This window comes from Lactuca sativa, chromosome 4, assembly GCF_002870075.4.
Source record: "Lactuca sativa cultivar Salinas chromosome 4, Lsat_Salinas_v11, whole genome shotgun sequence".
NCBI lineage: Eukaryota > Viridiplantae > Streptophyta > Magnoliopsida > Asterales > Asteraceae > Lactuca > Lactuca sativa.
In genome coordinates, this window is record NC_056626.2 from 12,469,978 (window position 1) to 12,491,378 (window position 21,401).

The window sequence follows — 21,401 nt, forward strand, 5'->3', positions numbered from 1 at the left end:
TCATACTGGAGACTCTGTTGGTATTGCTGGATTAGCTCGAGATTTGCGGATCGCGTATGTTGCAGTGTGATTGCATTGGAAGGTCTGGCCCCGGGGTATTGATCTTGTTAGCTGAGGCAGTGATTTTGATGAGTGGAGAGAGTGCACGGGATTGAGAGCCCCTGCAATGAGAACCAGGGTATGTGAATAGCAGTTACGCAAAAAGGGTGGTGTCGCTTGGGGCGAGCACCGTGGCACCGGTTGGAGTGGCATTATGTTCAAGAGAGTTCCGTGGAAAAGGAAAAGAGGAGGGTATGTAACTCCGAAGGGGGTGCAGGTTCACGAAAGTGAAAGCTGCAGGGCAGAGTTATGGTTAGAGTATTTCGAGTATGGTTTTGGGCATCGTGTTCGCGGCAGTGGGGTAGGAACCCATCCGGTTGGGATGTCTGTTGAGGCTTAGAAGGGATGCATGGAGAGAGAAAATTTTAAGTTCTCAGTGTGAATCCGATCAGAGTGTAGGGTGGATGTAGTGGTTCATCTTGGGAGATGTTCGAGGATATCATCAGTGTATCGGGTCTTCCAACCTACGAGTGTTGGGGCTAGTTCAGCATGTGTATATGATGGCAAGAGGAGAATTTGTGAGAGTTACTCTGGGAGTGAGAATGGATCTCTCAGTTGGTCTGGGATGGACAAAGTGGGCTTTGGATCGGGGATCCGGTGGTTCATGGTTTCCTAACCCGTATGGGTCGAGTGATCGTCGAGATTTAGAGCCGAGTTGCATCTTGGGTAATTTCCGATTACAGAAAGTGATGAGCAGTTCAGAGTTCGTACTTTAGTTGGCAAAGCAGACTCAACAGGTTAAAGAGAGTTAGTGATCGTCTAGAGTTAACAGGAAAGTTATGCAGGCAAACGCCGTTACGAGTATGTGATTCAGGTCAGCGACTTCGTATTTCTGACGGGGTGCTTCGATTTAGGAAGAGGGGTAAATGGGGGCCCCGGTATGTTGGGTCTTTTCGTGAAGGTGCGAAGGTAGGAAGGGTGGCCTATCGTTTGGAGCTGTCAACGGAATTGGGACGGATCCATGACACTGGTATGTGTCGCAGTTGAAGAGGTGTATAGCGGATGAGTCAGCAGTGGTTCTGCTAGAGAACGATTAGGTGGATGTGAGCCTGTGTTACGTCGAGAGGCCAGTGGCTGTCGGAGATCGGAAGATCAAGGTTCTGAGGAACAAGGAGGTACCTCTGATATTGGTTCCGTAGCGGCCTCGGAAGATATCGGAAGTGTTTAGGGAAGCCGAAACGTGTGATGCGGGAGCAGCATCCAGAACTATTTTCAGAGTGAGACTTCGAGGGCGAAGTCTAATTCTAGTGGGGGAGAGTTGTAACAGCCCAAAATCTCAAAGTATTGTTAAATTGCATTTTGGGGGTGTTTTAAAGGGGAGACTCGGCGAGTCGGGGCCAGACTCGCCGAGTAGGGTCGCAGACTTGGTCGCGGGTTCGCGACGTGACTCGACGAGTCCAGATATGGACTCGGCGAGTCGACGCTGTTCAGCAGAAACCCTAGCCGTTTCGTATTGGGTCGTATATAAGGGTTGTTATGTCGTCATTTCACGTCTTTTGGCCGATTGTGGAGAACCCTAAACGACCATGGCATCTGGAGCAAAGTCTTAGGGCCATTGTTGATCTTGGAAGAATTGTTGTGCAAGGAAGAGAAGGGATTGGCTAAAGGAGCAGCAAGGGAGTCACATTCTGAGGATTGGGGACAAAGAGGATACATTATTCAGGTAAGAACTCGGATTATCCTCTGCTGTGTTGATGTGTTATGGGATTAGGGTTTGTGAAACCCATTTGGTGATTTGATGGATTATTATGTTGTTATACAAAAGTTTATACCCCAGTAATAGGATGATTAGAGGTCCAGAAGGTCCCATGATTGTGTATTTCGGGACCATACGTATTTCAGGAAGCAGTTACTCGTCTGCATGGCATGGACTCGCCGAGTTGTTCTTCAGACTCGGCGAGTAGCTTGAAGATTTACTGGGACTCGCCGAGTTGTTCATCAGACTCGGCGAGTAGAGTCGGGGTGGCCCCGCGATTCTTCCACGAGGACCTCGTCGAGTCAAGAGGGATACTCGACGAGTAGAAAGGGATTCCGCAGGAATTGATGAGGACGACCAGACTCGCCGAGTCGCCAGGGAACTCGCCGAGTCCAGTCGAGCTGACAATGGACTGTTGACCAGAGTTGACTGGTGTGATTTCTCAGGGTCAGTTAGCGTGGAAGATAGAAGTGCTAAAAAGGGATATATGATGAGACAGGGAGCTTGGAGCTCGGAGGATCAAGTGCAAGGGATTTCGGGAGTTGCTATCTCCCAGTGACCGCGAGGTGAGTCTTCTCACTATACCTCACCCGGAAGGGTTTGATTGTGTGACCGGAAGGTCAAGTACGTTGTGTGTTATGCTTATATGCTATGAATGGAAAGTTAGTTGCTACGCGTGATATACATGCTTATATATGGGCCGGAAGGCAAGGTATTATGTGACAGAAAGGTCAGGTATGATATATGATATATGTGCTTTATGTGTTAGAGTATTTGTATTATGTGTTATGTATGTGTATGGGCCGGAAGGCGATGTTATGTGGATCGAAAGATCCGGGCCGGAAGGCAATGTTATGTGGATCGAAAGATCCGGGCCGGAAGGCAATATTATGTGGACTGAAAGGTCCGGGCCGGAGGGCGTATGTGCGTAAGGTATATTGGGGAACTCACTAAGCTTCGTGCTTACGTTGTTTACGTTATGATGTTTCAGGTTCTTACAGTAACGCGGGATGGCAACGGTTCGATTGTACACACCGAAGAAAGAGTTGTGTTTTGGAGGATCCTGGTCTTCTCTTATAATGAAAATGAAACTATGTTTTGTAAATTCGAATGTGAATAAGATTCTAAACAAGTGTTTTTAATATTAAATTAATTATTTAAATGAAAATTTTACTTTTGGAAATCACGGTGTTACAAAAACCCTCAAGTTTGACCTAAAGTCAACCTTGGTAAAAAAGTCAACGGTCAACAGAGTCAACAAAAGTCAAAGTCCAAGGCTGGTTGACTACGCCCTACATACTTAACTCATCCCCCGTGTACATGGGATGGCTTAGTATGCCTAACGTACGAAAATTACGGCCAACATACTCGAGTTGGTTCCATCCTTTCCATTAAGCACTTAATCCCTTAAGGACTTTTCACCCAAACCCAGATCTAGCCTCAAAACATTATCGTAAGTTATAAAGTTTTCACCTTTATGACTTTCCATGGATAAGGAAGGTCCAAAATCTAAAACCCTAAATTAATCCATTAAGACATCACAACGCTTGCATGGAAGGGATAGAAAAGACCAATATCACATTTTTATGGTTCCTAATAGCTCCATTATGGATAAAGTTTCCTACTTGATCCATTAGAATGGTCCCAACAAACAAGATCTAGTCTTTAAGTCATAAAGGTACCAAAAATGCATCTTTTTCATCTTAATCAATTAAGTCCAAGTCTCTAACCTTTAGATCTGAATCAATATGATGTTTAGATGGATAAAGTTTCCAAATTTATCCATAACAATGTCACAAACTTCCAAGATCTAAACTTTATGCACTTAAAGTGACCATAAGCTCATAACACCCAAAACTAGTTAGTTCTAACAATTTCATCATCAAGATTCAAACTTTATACCTCCAGAAGAAAGATCAAGGTGAACAAGGTCTAGATCTACAAACTCAAATGCAAGCAACGCTTTTTTAATGAGTTCCTTCTTCTCCAAGGTGCACCAAGAGCACTCCAAAGCACTTAAAAACACCTTCTTTTTGCTTATAATGCTCAAACTAGGGTTAGGGTTTCAAGATAGGGTGTTGAAGAGGTGGAGGCTGAGATAGAGTGGGTTTGGGGAAGTTAAGGAGCTGAAATAAGGCTTCACCCACAAAAATAGTGTTTGGACACTGACAACATACACCTAGCGTACTAGGGATGCCCTAGTACGCCCAACGTATGCGGCTAACCTAAAAATCGCCATAACTGCAAACAGTCGTAACTTCTTTGTTCCAACTCCGTTTTCAACGTTCTTTATATCCATGGAAAAATGTTGAAGAACTCTATAATATTATCTAAATATCCTGGACTAAAAACTTATCGAGCAAATATCCATATTTCATGCAACCCGACCTATGACTTTTCCTTTTTTACCCTTCGGCCCAAAACACAATTCAAGGGTTAGATCTCTCAACCATCATTACCTCCTTCCACAAGGGCTAATATTTACCTCCTTAAGGTCCAAAGCTTTCACACAATCAACTTCCAACCCACGACCCTGAAATAAGAAATGACGGGAAACAGGATGTTACAATTCTCCCCCGCTTGAATTAAACTTCGTCCTCGAAATCAGCTCTCGCTTCCACTTCATAATGCAACTCCTCACATCAACCAAACTAACCGAAAACCCGCAGATTTGATTGGATCGAAACCTCCTCGGCCAAACGTTGTCATGCTAATCACACACATAGGTGCACCATCACGATGAGAACCAACTGGTCACATACCAAACTATGTCATACTCCTACTTGGCTCTGACAACCCTGCTTAGCTATCTACTGAAAACACTTGGGCTTAACCTTGATCCACTAATCGACAACAACACTCGAGCCTACCCTCGATCCACTAACCAACAACAACACTTGGGCCAACAAAAATTAACTGATCTTACCAGGTCTTCGCGTCGTGTCAGACCTCCAAGCCCCAATCAAACAAGAACATACAAGGAAGCCTTCATCACATTCCTCAACCTGTGCTCCTAACACCCTAGAGCTCACTAAGTTTCGTGCTTACAGTTTTCAGTTTATGTTTTAGGTACTTCGAGTGCAAATGGGAAGAGCTCGGGGTGATTGTAGTGCACACACTATCTTGTTCAACATTCATATGATTACTCTGATATTTTATGATGTAGTAATATACTTTGATCCATCTTGGATGTATGACAATGTTTTGGATTACCGTTTTATAAATTTTAAAATGAAATTTTTAGATCTTATTTGTGGGATGTTTCACGTAAATGAATTAATTTTCCATAACTAAGATTTTGCATTGATAATGAAATATATATACAAGATACAAAATAAAATGGGCTACATGGTTAGACTAGGCTATATTATCTATATGGGCTATCTTTTTTTTTTTTTTTTTAAATCTAACATACCCTAAGTTACTCCTAATGTCGCATATGTCCTAGACGGGACTTGAACCATCGACCTCAAAGAAGGAGGGCAAATCCTATTACCATTGGGATAGATAACAATACAAACTAATAAAAAATGAGACCCTTAACATTACAAATTTATTTTAGTAAACGAGGAGGCACCTCCTGTAAAATTTATTAATTAAAAGAGATATTACAATTGCAAGTCAGTGACTCCTTACTAGGGGTGTAAACGATCCGAGTCGATCCCGAACCTAACCTAATTTGTCCCAACTTGTTTAAAGTTATAAAAGCTCGAGTTTAAGTTTGGCTCGATGCAAGCCTCATTAAAAAAACTTGAGCTCGACTTGTGAATTATCCAACAGGTTTAGTTCGTTTCGGGATGACTTGTGTTACGAAACAAACCAAAGTTCGACTTAAGGTTCGAACTCAAGTTTTAGTCAAGCAAAACCAAAAAACTAAGACTTAGCTTACTAATTATTAATTAATGAACTAATTTGTTATTTTTTTTAGCTTTAGACTCAACTCCCACTTTATACAAACTTCTTGTCCTTTTCTTTTTGTTTGAGCAATAACGTGGGACAATATTCTTCAAATAAATGTTTTTCCAAACTTCAAAATCTCTACATTTATTCATCCATTCGGTTGTGTATTTTTTTAGATTCAAAGCTTTGTAATTAAAATATAATAATCAAATTTTAATTAACATGAAAATGTCTCCTTTTAAACGAGGACTATAAAAAAATCCGAAAATGTTATAAAATTGAGATTAACCGCATTTAATATAAGTTCAAGACACATAAAAGCCCTAACCATATTTCGACTTGTAATCAATCCATGTAGACCGATAAAAAATAACTAGGCACTCAAAACAAGTACATATTCGAGCATCATTAACAAACTCATTATCAATCTCGATTCATTTCAATATGAACAACAATTTAACCAATTGGATTGATTAGAATATACCGAGTAATAAAAAATATATAAAAATATGGTCCTAAAAATTTAGACGACCTAACCCGTCATCCAAATTGTCCCACCTATGACCTATTGGCACGCCCTTAATACACTAGCTTGATCCACAGTGATTCAATCAACTCAGCTTAGGCTGCTTGTTGATAAAATTTTGCTAATTAAATCATAAGTTTTGACCTCAACAATAATTCACATACAGATTATAAAGTACACGTTTCTACTCTAATAGCTATTTCAGTTTATTTGTTTTTATATAATATTTTGGAAAACATTCGATCTGATTCCATAACAAAAATCTAAACCACACCTAAATTTTGTTTTCTATTAAAACAAGAACCTTTTTCAGGAAATATAAGGCAGCAAAAAGGGTCTCCTTGTTGGCATGATTACTTATGCGATAAGAAATTAATCAAAGAAAAAACGTGTGAAGACATTGAAAACATACTAAGAAAAAAACATTTAAAATGAAACGTATAACTTCTTGGTCTAAAATTGTTTAAAATATAATCAAACATTCAAACCTTTATTAAAAAAAAAAAAAGCCGTTATAATTTTATTTAATATATTAATTATTTATAAAACTTAATAAAAGATTACAGATATGAGATATTCTCTTAAAGAAAACAATGTTTCATTTTACAATAATATATAATAACAGAGAATATACAAAAACAATAGTCAAAATACAACTATCCTCCTCAATAACCCGGAATAATCATTGGGAATTTTAAAATAAAATTAAAAAAAAAAAAGAATATTAAAAAATTTACAAAACAAATAATGTTAATCCAACGGCCAAAAATATGATCTGGACCACTACAGACGACATGACGTGGGCCCCACTCATTTCCCTCTCGCCGAAGGATGGTCCGGTTGTACTATTGCTATCAGGGTTTGTACCGTACAACACCTGAATGCCTTCAACGTCGTCTCTTGCGAGCTCTACTTTCCGTATTCCCGACGAAATCGTCGGAAACATGATCGCATCTTCCACCGACGAATGTCCGAGACCCAACAGATGTCCAATCTCATGCACAGCCACTGATTCCAAATCCATCGCCGACGGAGATCCAGACGCGAACACATCGTCGATAATCCAAGTCTCGTCGCTGTCAAGATGTAGTAATCCTCTCGGCGGAGCAAATGCATGAGCTAATGTTCCCAACACTCCGTCGAAATCCTCTCCGTCTCCGTGGTTTCCACCGTAGAATCCAATCTTAAGGTCGGCGGTGTTGTAGTTATTGCTTTCGGTAAACGTCAACGGTGTCCACTCCGACCACCGAGCGAAGGCGTTAGTGAAAACACGCTTAACGTCATCGGTTAACTGATTTCTCGGCTCAAACGCGTATGTCAAATCACGTCGCGACCGCGGCCACCGCGGAGTCCCAGGGAAGAAAGAATAATGAGCAACTGTATGTCCGGTCATCGACGCGGCTTTACCGGAGTTCATAGTACTAGATCCGTTAACAATATCCGCAACTCCACATCTCGGTTTTAAGATCTGCTTCACCGTGGATTCATCGAGTTCGCCGGTAGCATTTAAATTGAAATTGAGCTGGTAATTTTTCACCGCAGTTTCAAGCGCGTCGTCGTAGTCGTCGGTGAAGTTTTTGCTGATGTTGCCGATGTATCCGAAGTAATGAAAGTAGTTTTTGAGTTTGGAAATACCAGGAACTTTCTGACCCAAATGGCAGCCGGAGAGATTGTTGAAGCTATCCCAAGCTCCGGCGGTGATGTTTGGTAATAACGACGGTGGAATGGATGAAACATTGGGGAAAAAATGTGGAAAAGCGGTGATTGAGGAGGAGAAAACAGAGAAAAGGAAGAGAACAGCAGCGATCTTCATTGTGTTAGTATGAATCTGTGGAATGAAGTTTTCAGTTTTGTATTTATGGAGATTAGAAGAAGGAATTTGTCAAAATAGGTCGGAAGGAAGAAAGAGAGGAGAAGGGCGGCCAGGACTGTTGTGGGAATCGTTTTAAAGAAAATAAAATAAAATAATGAGAGTGTCGTTGTCTACTCGCAATTTAACATTTCTTTGGTCAAAACCCAAAAACCCAAAACGAGTTATATTTCAAAATAAATACGATAGTTTCATAATTGAGAAATTAAATATTATTTCTATAGATTTTTGTTCCTATTAATCTTTCTATTCATTTAAATGATGACATGTGTTATATAATATTTTAAAATATCATTAATTTTATTAAATAAACATTAAATGTTATACATGTCACCGTTTAATTGGATACGATGATATATAGAAATAAAAAGTAGAAACAATATTTTAAAAACCAGTTTTTTAGTTGAACCGGTATGATGACCAGTTCCCGGTTTAACCGGTTCGACCTGAACCGATTTCTATATAACTATATTTTTCATGTTTTTTTCTATTTTCCTACACATACATACATATATAAATTATGAATTTGATATTTATAAGTTCAAACATTAAAAATACATATAAAAATAAGTTGTACATGAATCCAAATACATTAAAATAACACATAACCATAAGTTTTAGTGTTTTACATCAATCCATATACGTCAAAAAGAAAATAAAGTATAATATCGAAACAAAATATAGTTTTAGATGAATACAAACACATCAAAAAATTTATAAAATTTACCATATGTTTTTATTTAGAGAAAACTAAACATATTTAAAAAAAATCACCAAAGTTTATTATGTAAATGGTTCTTTTTTTCATGTGGTTTTATTAGGTTTAACCGGTTCAACCAGTTTATTTTGACCGGTTTAATCGGGTTTTTCTAAAAACTGTCTGGTTCAATCCGGTTTAAAAATCAATGTAAAACTGGTGATAGTTGAACCGCTCCCTCTCCCTGTTCTCGGTCCAACCGATTTGACCGGCCGGTTCAAACCGATTTTTAAAACATTAAATATGAGGATATTCAATTTCTCTTAAAGAAAAAGGGACCAATTTTCCAACGGGAATAATGACTTGGTCAAATCATTTAACTAACTTATGTTCATTTTGTACATGCAACTTGTCTTACATTATAATAATACCAAAAATAATTCAATGTAACTGTGAAGAGAAATTAAATATTCTTTATTACATATCATCATATCCAATTAAATGGTGACATGTATAACATTTAATGTTTATTTAATTATATTTTAAAATAATTGATATGACACATATCATCATTTAAATGGATAGTAAGAATAAAATGTAAGAGGATATTTACTTTCTCTTTCTTTAATCCTCAGAAAAATCTTCCTTATGAAATATGTAAAATTAATAATTTTTGGGTTTTATTTGATATAAAAATATCTTTAGACATTCACAAAAATACTACATAATTATTTTAGTATGTAAATTAATTACCTTATTTTTTTTTATCACCATGATGTTCAAAATATGATATTCCGGATAAAAAACACTTTGTTTGAAAAACAGTTAGATAAGTAAGATGTGATATCAAGATGCAAGAGTTCTGAAATATGATATTTCAGACATTTTTACATTCCGGACTCTTTATTTGACATGTCTGAAACATGGAGAACATGTTCGTAATGTAGCATTTCTAACTCTGAAATGCTATGTAACAACTGAATCTAAATAAAAAAATAAATTAAATTATATTTAAATTTTATGAATACTCTTACATTATATCTAACATGTTTAATAAAAATTGAATTAAATAATTGGAGCATCTCAAATATGAGTTTTTTTATGACCTACAAATATTCATTAACCACTTAAAATCTTTTATTGGAGCGTATTTTTTTTACTTTTAAAAATAGCAACCCACTATTAGGTTTCTATTTTGAAAATATAATATGGATTATTAAGGCATGTTAATTTGATTTTAGAGTTAATTGTGCAACTTTGATGGATTTGGAATGTAGATGATTAAGTGATAAGTGCATGAAGCTTGGAGGGCTAAGGTGGAGAATACACAAAGAGGCATTCGAATACGGAATACAAGTATGACTTAGAGCATAAGGTGTGGGTCGTGTAGCTTCTTGTTGTGGTTGAGTTGGCAGCTCATAACGCTGTTATAATATCAAAAACACCCCCCCCCCCCCCCCTCTCCTTGTTGCATCTTGTTGTGATGCTTCTTGTTGTCTCCATGACAAAAAGAAACGTGATCACCTATTGGCTGCCAAATTATTTTTCTCTATCTCTCTCCTCAACATGGTGTTATAACACCATGAACACCACCCCTCATCTTGTTGCTTCTTGTTATAACACCACTTCAAGTTGTCCATACTATATGTTCTTAAGCATATAAACGTTAAGTATAAGAATGTGGCTCAATTTCGTCATACATTCAAAATCACTTTCGCTTTCTAACTAAAACTGTTCTCCTGTTTCTACCTATACTAATAACTAGAGTTTGTTAATGCATTTCAGCATTTCTGATATAATGAATCTTCTAATGTCATATATTCTTTGATCATCAAATTATATGTGAATTTGTTTCCATTTACGTATGGTTCGTATTTGTTCATGTTAAACACCATTGAAATATTTATGTAATTAGTTAAAGCTCTTGGTTAATTACTTAAATTTGATTGTATAATTGTGAACTCTTGGTTAAAACTAGTTCACAACTGTTACTTTTATCAACCACTTAATATTTTTCAATCACTTAATTATCTATTGTGATATTACATTTTACGACATCTACTTAATAACACTTTTCATTTTATCTCGTTAATCATCTTTTATACATATATATGTCTAAAACATCAGTTTATAATATGTTTCATATAAGATGATAAGTATATGGTTATTAAAAAGAACTTGAGAAAAGCTTTTGGATTGGGATGCTTTATAAAGATAGGCTTTACCGAAAAAATAATATAACAAAATAGATATTCTCTAAAAACATTAATCATTATAAAAATGCTCTTATTAACTCGATTTTATTAATGCTTGACTGGAACGATCCGGGTTTAAAAGCAAGCAATTTGATAAAATTTTGATGCATGCGTCATTGAATACAACATTCTAGAACAAAAGTTACAATTTTATAAAATGGTAAGAGACTTTTGAACAGTTGAAATAAAAGGAGTTCGCAAGGGTCACAAGTTATCTCAATAATTTCTTGATGGTATTTAAATGTCACTCGCATCTTTTAAATCGATTTTAACATCATTAAAAGAAAACATACTCGTGTGTATATCTTTTTTTTTTTTAAATAGTATTGTCGTACTTAAAATTTCAATTTACGCATATGACCCATCTTTATGTATTTATTAGAACAATATTTATTCAGAAGTTGAATTTAGGATTTGACATGTTCACATAAAACTGTAAAAACTGTTATCTTTGATTTTAATATTAATGTCTACACCTTGACTTTTGTTAACCAAGTACGGCCAGAATACGTCGTTGGTAGAAACAATATAATATAAAAAATATCGATATCTTTGTCTAGTACGAAAATCATGTACCAGGTCGTTGGTGAGAATACTTTTTTAAATTATTTTAATTATTAAAACTAAAATTAAATTATTTAGTTTAAAAGTTTTTGTTTTGACACATTCTTGTAGGTTTAATTAAATAAAGAACTTGATTGTATACATATTTTGGATTGGATTAACGATTACTATTTACGAACGAATATAATTAAGTGATATACGATAATCAACATATGTTCACCTGTACTTATCATTATAAGTAATCATAATACTAATATGGGCTTCTGATCGAAATAAACGAAGAAACGAGGAAAAATGTAGACTTTTGACTTTGAAATTTTTATGCCAATTTAGAATCTTCTATTATGGATTGTAGTTTAAATGAGGATCACACCTTAAAGAAGATTCTTAGACTTTTAAAATACCTACCTTTTTCAATAAGGTGGTTGTGGAATTTTCAAAGATAAAACGAAAAACTTATATTACCAAGCAATTGTTGGGTGTTGATTAATCAAAGAAGTATTAAATATCACAAAATATTTTAAATAACTTTGAATATGACAATTCTAATGAAATATGTTGCGGTGTTCTTGATGATTTTTAAAATTAAAATCTAAAAGAAACATTCGATTTTTTTTTTTTCGAAACAAAAAGACAATGATATTTTATTATTTTATCAAATTCTTGTTGGAAAAAAAAATTATTTTTTTGTTTGAACAGCAAGAAAAATATAATAGATAATATGTCATAAAACTCCCATCACTATACACAAACAATAACAAGTAGAAGAATCCCTACTTATGCTTACGCATACTCTCTTCTTATATATATTGTGAGCATGGTTACATACATACAGAAATGACAACATAGTCCAAATCAAACATACATGACAATTTTACGAAAAGGAGCTTACAATTTTTTTAGAATATTAGCAATGTGTAGGCCTCTCATAAGTTGGAGGGAGAGAAGGGCAGTTTTCATTCATATTGGAATATGGGTGTAAGGTGTTGTACAAAGGTAATTCCATGCGATACTTCCCAAGTATTTGGCAGAATGGAAGCTTATCATCACCATTGTTGCACCATTTTGGAAGCCTTGTTTGATTATTCTCAAAGATTTTCAGCATATAAGCATCACGAATCTGTAAAAACACAGAGCCATGTTTAATAGCTTAAGTAGAAATATTTTTCGTTATAGATTTGAAATTCTTACAGTGAACTCGGTGACTTGAATAGAATCTGCAAAAGGCCCAAAAACTCCAGCAGCTTTATATATTTGAAGAATAAAAGCAACACAAGTTGTAGACTTTCCATCACTATACACCCATTCATCATTCTCAGGAATTGTCATCAATTCATCAAAAGATATGCCTCTCTTTTCTGTCTCTTCCAAAATCCCATACAAATCCAAACCCTAAAACCAAAATAAATACCTTAAAGAAAAAAAAAAATACAAACATAAATCTTTGTATAAATTAGGGCAAAATCAATTACCTCTGTCCCAAGACGCATATTTAGGGCTTCATTCCACATATTGGCAGCATAAGCAGGCTGCATCCTAGTCCACATAGACATGACAGAAATCACCTGAAATATGCAAAATGTATTTCAGACACTTAAAACAAAAAAAAAAATGATAAAATATTAAAAAGTGAGAAAGTGAGAAATGGAAACTGACCAAGTGAGCATCAATAGGTGGGGGATAATTGTCACCAATGGTATCAATCCAACTAAAAATCATGTTATGATAACCATAAGGTTTTCCAGACATGCTCAAAGCATATTCCCATGCTGCAGTGTTATTCCATTTTGCACGTATCTCAGGATGTAAAGGCAACAAAGCTATTTGTGGGTTTGATTCATCTTTAAGTGCCAAATCCCACCATTCATCCCATGGAATCACCACAATAATTTCTTCACCCTACAATATAACCATGCTCCAGAATGCATCACCCCTGTGAAATTTGTTTTTTTGGAATGTGAGAAGGTAAAATGGTAATTTAGTCTTTTTACCTTTTCATTCTCGTGTCCTGATTCACCAACCCAAAGATTTCCTAAATCGTCCTTCATACAAACTGCTGTATGACCAGCAAATGCCCCTGTGACCCATTTTTCCAATGTTTCAAAGCCACCCCATCTTCCTCGGATCTTTGAAACAGCTAGAAAATCACCAGAATGAACATCATCTGGATTGATAGTTGCACGCCATGGCTTAGATCGTGTCTCAAAAGTAGCACCCATGTGAGTCTTTAGAAATTTTAGGTTTGCATCTTGGCCCCATTTTGTGTTGGCAAACAGAGGCAAAACATCAACTAAAGAAAGCAGTGTTCCTAGCATTCCAGAAGGCATCAGAAATACAGAGACTCCATGTTGCTTTACCTGAATATCAACAATGGATGATTGTAAAGTGGAATTAAGTCATGAATCAGACCAAAAAGGATTATAAATCTGAATTTGATGTGGGTGTAGTGTACATATTCTAACTCTGCAGGTTCCTCCCAGGACTCAAATGGCAAAGTATGTTGATTTGCTGCGAAGTAGTAGTCCCAGGTAATCCTGTAGGGTGTTGCGAAAACATAGAGATCCATACATGTCCAACTGTGGGCTTCAGAAGTCTGAAGAATATAAAAAACAAAAGCAAGAACATGATCAGAATCAACACAAATAGGATCCTTATTCATTTGGATCAAACAAAAAGGGGGAAAATTGACCTATCTGTTTGATTCGAAATTCAAAACTACTCTAGAAACAAGCTAAAAACTTAATTAAACACAGGAAAAATAGAATAAGGATGAAAGGAAACGAACTGATTTTGCGCCAATTAAAGACATAGGAAAGAGACGGAACCTTGAGATGGATGATCCCGCCTCCCAAACCACGATCATCGCCTACAGTGAAGTCCATACGAGCTTCATTGCCATGGAAACAAGCACCTTTCCACTGAAGTGTCCCGTTGTTCGGAGAAATCGTCCCGACGAACGACGGCAACAAATCAACCGCCTTACCAAAGCTGTTCATAACAGGCCACGAAATTTGACGAGGTAGAACAGGTAAGACATCGTTAACTCTAAAAGGCAACTTCAAAGCTTCACCGAATTCCGAAACTGAACCTAAACCTAACATTAGCATACACAGCACCCTCCATAACCACATCCTTGTTTGTATCAACAAAGCTGGAGGATGAACTTGTGGAATCCTAAAGAATTTGTGAAATTGGTGCAGTGTATGTTGACGATTTTAATCCATTGAATGATTGGGAGTGTGATTTGGCTGATGAGATCGATGAATTGGGGGTTGATTTTTACGGTGAAGTCAAAGTTTGTAAGGCGTCGTGAGTATCGAGGTGTAGACTTTGATCGGTTGATTTTAGGAGATACTGTGCTAATTTGTCTGTAATTTCAGACTAGGAACTATGATTTTCAAGTTTTACAGTCTGGTCCTCGTAGAATGCTCTTGCTTCACTCTAGCACCTCATAATTCATAAATCTCTGAATAACTGAAGTTCAATAACATAGATTTCAAATAATTTCTAAAGCGTTTGAACTTTTAATGAATGTAATAATGTTTAAATTTATTTACTTCTTCAGAAATATTTAATGACTACATCAAAGAATACAATAAGTATTCAATAAGAGAAAAATAGATTTGGGTTGCAATTTGTATCTCCAAAAACTTTATAAAAGGATGTAGAAATATTTTTTTTTACTATATTTTACTTTGGGCCAAAAGGAAAAAAAGGACGGTGGTTGCTTTTTGAGAAACATTGCTAAAAAGAGAAAAGTTTATAAGAATATGATATTGTATTAACATTATTTTTGGACGTGTCGTTTAAAAAAAGACTTTGGTTGATATGTATATGCCAACTTATTTTTTTGATTTTATTACAACATGGTGTTTGATGAGACCAACAAACTAATTTTTTTAAAAGTTATTTGAAATAACTTATGAAGACTTTTCCACAAGTGCTACTGTATTTTCATTTCCCAATTAATTTAAGGGCGTGTTTGGTACGGAACTTTTGAAAGCGTTTGGGAGCTTCTAGCTTTTAGCTTTTGACAAAACGCTATAGTTTAAACAAAAAGCTTCGTTTGGCAGTACGAACGTTTAGTTTTTAGTTTTAACAAAACGTTCCGATTCTAAAAGCTACTTCATGTAGCTTTTAACAAAACGCTCCGGAGCTTTTGAAAACAATTTCCATAATTACACTTAAAAATATATTTATATATTTTTTATTTTTAATCAGTTGTCCTTTTATGTAATTTTATATATTTCAAAAGCTTTCAGCTGCTTTTGTCAAACATTAATATAACAAATAAAAGCTACAGCTTCCCGCTACCAGCTACCAGCTACACGCTACCAGCTAACCGCTACCCGCTTCCAGCTAACAACTACTTTTGCCAAACACGCCCTAAATGTTTTTATGTCATTTTATATTTGCCATCTAGTTTACAAACTAGCTACTTTGTTGTATATTTGTCATCTAGTTTATAAACTAGCTAAACTAGCTAGTTTGTTAGCATCACTATTACTTTACACCAGCTACTACCATGTAGCTTATTAGGTAAAATGTAGGTTTTTAATTAGTCTGCAAAATACAACCTAAATGGAAAGATGAAAAAAAAAAGTAAAGGGAGATAAAATAAATGGGGTAAGTAGGGGTGTAAGTAAGCCGAGCTACTCGGGATCGACTCGTTAAAAGCTTGACTCGAGATCGAATTAAACGAGTCTTAGCCGAGCTCGAGCCTAAATATGAGGCCCGTTTATTAGACGAGCTCGAGCCGAGCTTCAATTAATGGGCTCGTGAGCCTAAACGAGCCTATATACATACATACACACACACACACACACACACACACACACACACATATATATATATATATATATATATATATATATATATATATATATATAGAGAGAGAGAGAGAGAGAGAGGCTCGTTCAGGCTCGATTAGGCTCGCGAGCACACTAAATTGTTCACGAGCCGAGCTCGAGCTTCATTTTAAGGCTCGAATCAAGCTCGAGCTTCCTCAAAATTAAACAAGCCAAGCTCAAGTTTGGTCAGGCTCGGGCTCGACTCGGCTCGGCTCATTTACACCCCTAGGGGTAAGTTTATTTTTGGAAAAAAAAGAAGGGAAATAAGCATATGTAGAAGTGTAGAACTAGTGCATGTTTTTGGATAACTCAAAATTCCCTATCTAATCTTATTATATAAAAAAACCGTTTAGATGCATCAAATAGCAACTTATTTTATGCCGATTTACATTCTATGTAGAATAAAAACATAGAGTAATTTTCATCCATTACAAAGTACAAACAATATATAATTTTCATTTCACACAAAACAAAACACATTTTACATTTCATTATTTCAGAAAATAGAGGTTGCTAACTAAAGTAAACAAAAAATCCAACTTTATATCCCAAAAAGAAAGCAATTCGAGTAGCAAGGAAGAATCAGAGCAGTGTCTTCAACAGCCAAAGGCTGCCTAAACGGGTTCAACTGAACCTGTCCCAAAACCAAACAATCTTTTACTACAAATCACCAAAATCAATGTTTTATTTCTTTTTGTACAAATAAGAAAATCTTAAATACATATTTATCCAACAATTTTTTACCTTTTTTAGACCAATATTTTTAAAAATTATATATATGCAAATGACACGAATTATACAACCATTTTTTGTTTCAACCAGTAACAAAACAAACTTACAGGTATTGTGGGTGGACTACCAGTCACAGAGCTTATACAATTAGCTGCAAGATGACAAGCTTCTTCACAATAATCAGAGAAAATGGTTGGGATTTCTATTTCTCTTATCAGCTCCTGAAAGTACATTGTCAATTTCAGTAATAAAAAAAAAACAATAAATGCATAAACATACCACACAAATATAAATAATTAAAAATAAATAAACATACGATAGTTGGTAGCCAGCTTTTGTAGGCCGCAATACCAGCATTTGGAGCAATTATTAAATCAGGAATAAATTCCTGTCCATAAAGAAGTACATCCATTAGACCCCTTTTGTCAAACAGAACAGTACAGTACAATAATACAGGACAGTACAGAACAGAACATGATTGATGTCAACGGGACAAAAAGTACAACTTTCTGTCCTACCCAAAAAGGTGGAACAGGATTGGACTTGGACTCACTATCAACCTGTTGTCGGTGCAAAAAGACATAAATGCCCTTCTAATCGTCAATCATTTAAAATATTAGTGAAAGTAAGAATATATAATATATAAAACCTTGGTGAGATCTGAGTAGCGGTTGTGATAAAGACCTGAATGAAGATTTATTGTAATTGATGAAGATTTATCAGAAGCGGTGTGTGAATTGAATTCACCTTTGACAGATTTACAGCTGCAATTTGACTCAATGCAATGTGCATAGCTACAAAGAGTAATTGTCTCACCATCCCTGTTTGCCCAAAATGGAAAATTAATGTACTTTAGTTTACTCTTTTTACTCTCAATAAGCTGAATCTCTAAATAACATGTGATGCTGAATTGCTGACCTGTCATGTGGAATAGCAGGTCCAACAAAATCTATATGCACTCGGACTCCAGGAAGTAAAGCATGCAACTCCCCAAATACAGCAAGTTGATAAACTTCCCTTTCTGGCCCTTCACAAAGCCAATCCATTAATCAGAATCAAGAATCCACAAAAGAACACTATTTTAACATAATAAGCTAAATCAGGTTCTAAAAGTCATGAAAATACCTAGGTAGTGTATGCACAATTCATCAGTAGTTTCAGGGATTAACTGTTTCACATAAGCAAGTTGAATCGCCTTATATATGGTCAATGGCTGGAAATACAATATATATATATATATATATATATATATATATATATATATATATATATATATATATATATATATATATATATATAAGTATGTAACCATATGCACTACATCTAATAAAGACATATTCTATGAAGTATACATTATATGGTACACAATGAAACTACATTACCCAGTGAAGAAGCAGAGCAACAGGAGAATCTAAAGGGATGCCTCTCCATTCATAATACTCATTCCAACTACTTAATTTCTTTGTTAACATAGACAAAGGCCCTGCATTTTGAGTTTGTGTAGAGTAGCTTTCGGAAGTAAGTATAAATGATCTAAAACTACACCAATGAAAATTTACAACAATACCTTTACAAGGGCATAATTTACTTGAGAGATTCCAGCCCTTATCATACCTTCCAATTAAATGAATAAACAATGAGACCCCATGTGTATTGAAACATCAGGGGAAAAGAAGGATCAAAAAGGAACCTCAAATGATCTGAGGAAGTAATCGAAGCCCCACAGCTACATTCACATATCCAGAATCCTACACAGTGGATCCCCTGTTTATCCAAGAATGAGCATCTAGTCTCCACCTTTCCACAAACCTGCAACACTTCAGTCAAGTAACTCGATACAAATTACCCAAAACCTTGAAGCACCATTGATTAAGATAACATTCTAGCTTTTGAGGTTAGAGTTTTAACATTTCCAAACCAGAATTGATACAAGACGTGTCAGAATGTTTGAAAAAATATATTCCCAACCATGGTATTTTGTTTTCAATAGTTCATATAAATCTCGAATTCAAAATTTGACCCTTTTGGTCTCACAAATCCAACTACATAAAGTGATTACCTGATAAGTAGCTTCCCGGGAAAAAGTAAAAGGGAAGTCATTTAGCAGCACCACACGGCACATCTGTTGTTTGAGTCTTCCACATTCTTCTTTGTGAACTCTCCAATGTGATGTCTTAAACAAAATCAGCACCATAAGTCATCAGCATCAAATTAAGGTAATTAACTGAAAACAGGCATCAAGTGAAGGTGATCCACAGATTAAAATTGGGGATTTGGTGCATTACTACGTTCAGCTTCTACTTGATGCTTGCAACAAAGATGGTAATACATCAATTTAAAGCGATAAAAAAAGTGATAAAACAATTTTCAGTATCGGAAAATGTGCGAATCTAGGGTTCTTACTAGAGATGATAATAAATTTTGTGTATGTGCTCGAATTTAAGGAGAATATGAAAAACCTGATGAGAGACGGAACAATAGAAAACAGCACCACAACCGCCGCACCGGCGGTTAGCTGGTCCCGAGCACCGCCGTGGACTTCCTTTCGCGGCACACTCCATTCATCCGATTTCGTCTATGTGTTTTCAAAAGCAGTAGCCACTTGGACCCCTGTACTATGAAGTACATACATTTTTCACCTTAGTTTCTAATAAAATACCGTGAGGTCCCCGAAACACAAGCAAAATTATCAAAGTCAACGGCCTTTGACCAAGCTCGTACTAATCAGGTATTTAGGTTAGTAGTTGTGAGATACATTTTGATGAGGAGATATTTGGGTAATCGAGGATAATGCATACGAAATTTTATAAAATTCAATCAACATATTATTTTTTTCGAACAAATCACAAGCATAAAAGTGTGGAAAACATATATAAGATCTTCATTTCTCTCAAGTCTAATGGCTAATACGATCTTGTCACCAAGAACTATCTCTTATATCCCGATCTCTGCTAATATACTAGATCCATATACCAAGTTCATTTTGCATCTCGTTTAACGTTAAGGCACACATCTAACATAAAAGTCGGACTAAAAAGTCATATCAAATAACATGTGGGTAACTCAATAAAACTATGTAAACCAATGACATTGTAAAAACTTGTAGTGGTAATCATAATCATTGTTGTAAAACTCGCCGAATTGGCCGATTACTCCTCCGAGTACTCGCTACTCGGCCCCTTACCGAAGCGAGTTACAAAATTCAAAGTACTCCCCGATCGGTTTCTTACTGAACTGGGCAGTGTTGTCAAACCCGATTAACTCGGTGATTAATATGTATAATATACTTAACAATTTATTATTTAACATACACACACATGTGATTAAAACTACATATATATCTTAAATTTTCAGTAATTATTCATTAACTGAGACCATTATGTATTTTTCAGTTTTTTTATGTATTCACATGTATCTAATTTTGTTATAAATTTCAATCAACTTAAGATTTTGACATATATAAGTTCTCTAAAAATATTTCTACATCTATCACCGAATCTGAAGTACTCTTCGAGTACTCCTGAGTACTCGTTACTCGGTAGTCGGCCGAACTGGTACCGAGTAGTGAGTTCTACAGTCGTGATCATAATATATATTTAAAATATGAGAGATTTCAATGCATAATATGCATGATCAATCTATATGATTCCATGTTGCTCGCGGACCAACTATGCAGGATTGAAAGTAGAACACAACCATCAATATCAAGATGTAGGGGTGAGAAAAATACTTGTTGAGTTGTCGGGACTGAACCGAGCCAAAACCAATTGATAACAGAATATGTAATTTGGTTCAGTTATCAGTTTCTGCATATCCATCAAGGTTGTAGAACTCGTTACTCGGTACTTGCTAGGCCGACTACCGAGTAGCGAGTACTCGGATTCAGTAATTAATGTACAAAAAATTTTAAGGAAATTATATATGTCAAAACCATAAGTTAAAATCATAAATTGATTGAAATATAAAAACAAAATCAAATACATATGAATTCACAAAAACTGAAAAGCACATAATGGTTTCACTTCGTGAATAATTATTGAAAGTTTAACATAAATATGTAGTAATAATCACATGTGTGTATGTTAAACAATAAATCATTTAGTATATTATATATATTAATCACCGAATTGACCAATTTTTACAACACTGCTCAGTTCAGTAAGAGGTCGATCGGGGAGTACTTGGGATTATGTAACTCGCCTCGGTAACGGG

At 35.6% G+C, this 21,401-nt stretch overlaps 3 protein-coding genes across 5 annotated transcripts; all 3 read right to left on the reverse strand.

Moving 5' to 3' along the window:
* Positions 1-6,797: 6,797 nt before the first annotated feature.
* LOC111880015 (metalloendoproteinase 3-MMP) lies at positions 6,798-8,181 on the reverse strand. Its single transcript, XM_023876432.3, has one exon. It carries the CDS (start codon positions 8,032-8,034, stop codon positions 6,955-6,957), a length of 1,080 nt encoding a protein of 359 aa, XP_023732200.1. The 5' UTR covers positions 8,035-8,181; the 3' UTR covers positions 6,798-6,954.
* Positions 8,182-12,369: 4,188 nt separating this feature from the next.
* On the reverse strand, positions 12,370-14,957 carry LOC111880014 (uncharacterized). Its single transcript, XM_023876431.3, has 7 exons — positions 14,433-14,957; positions 14,060-14,200; positions 13,599-13,964; positions 13,264-13,506; positions 13,080-13,172; positions 12,799-12,999; positions 12,370-12,727 (listed from the first exon to the last, which is right to left on the reverse strand). The coding sequence occupies exons 1-7, from the start codon at positions 14,736-14,738 to the stop codon at positions 12,515-12,517; spliced, it is 1,563 nt and encodes a 520-aa protein (XP_023732199.1). The 5' UTR covers positions 14,739-14,957; the 3' UTR covers positions 12,370-12,514.
* A 1,910-nt stretch (positions 14,958-16,867) lies between these two features.
* Positions 16,868-19,806, reverse strand: LOC111880033 (uncharacterized). Of its 3 annotated transcripts, none has more exons than XM_052770151.1 (11): positions 19,649-19,806; positions 19,249-19,362; positions 18,880-18,986; positions 18,757-18,803; positions 18,572-18,672; positions 18,315-18,402; positions 18,108-18,216; positions 17,839-18,010; positions 17,506-17,577; positions 17,297-17,410; positions 16,868-17,091 (listed from the first exon to the last, which is right to left on the reverse strand). In XM_052770151.1, the coding sequence occupies exons 1-11, from the start codon at positions 19,748-19,750 to the stop codon at positions 16,999-17,001; spliced, it is 1,119 nt and encodes a 372-aa protein (XP_052626111.1). In that variant the 5' UTR covers positions 19,751-19,806; the 3' UTR covers positions 16,868-16,998. The 3 variants fall into 3 exon arrangements, with proteins under 3 accessions (XP_052626111.1, XP_052626112.1, XP_023732215.3); XM_052770152.1 differs by having other exon boundaries at positions 18,315-18,357; positions 18,880-18,998; XM_023876447.3 differs by having other exon boundaries at positions 18,880-18,998.
* Positions 19,807-21,401: the final 1,595 nt, after the last annotated feature.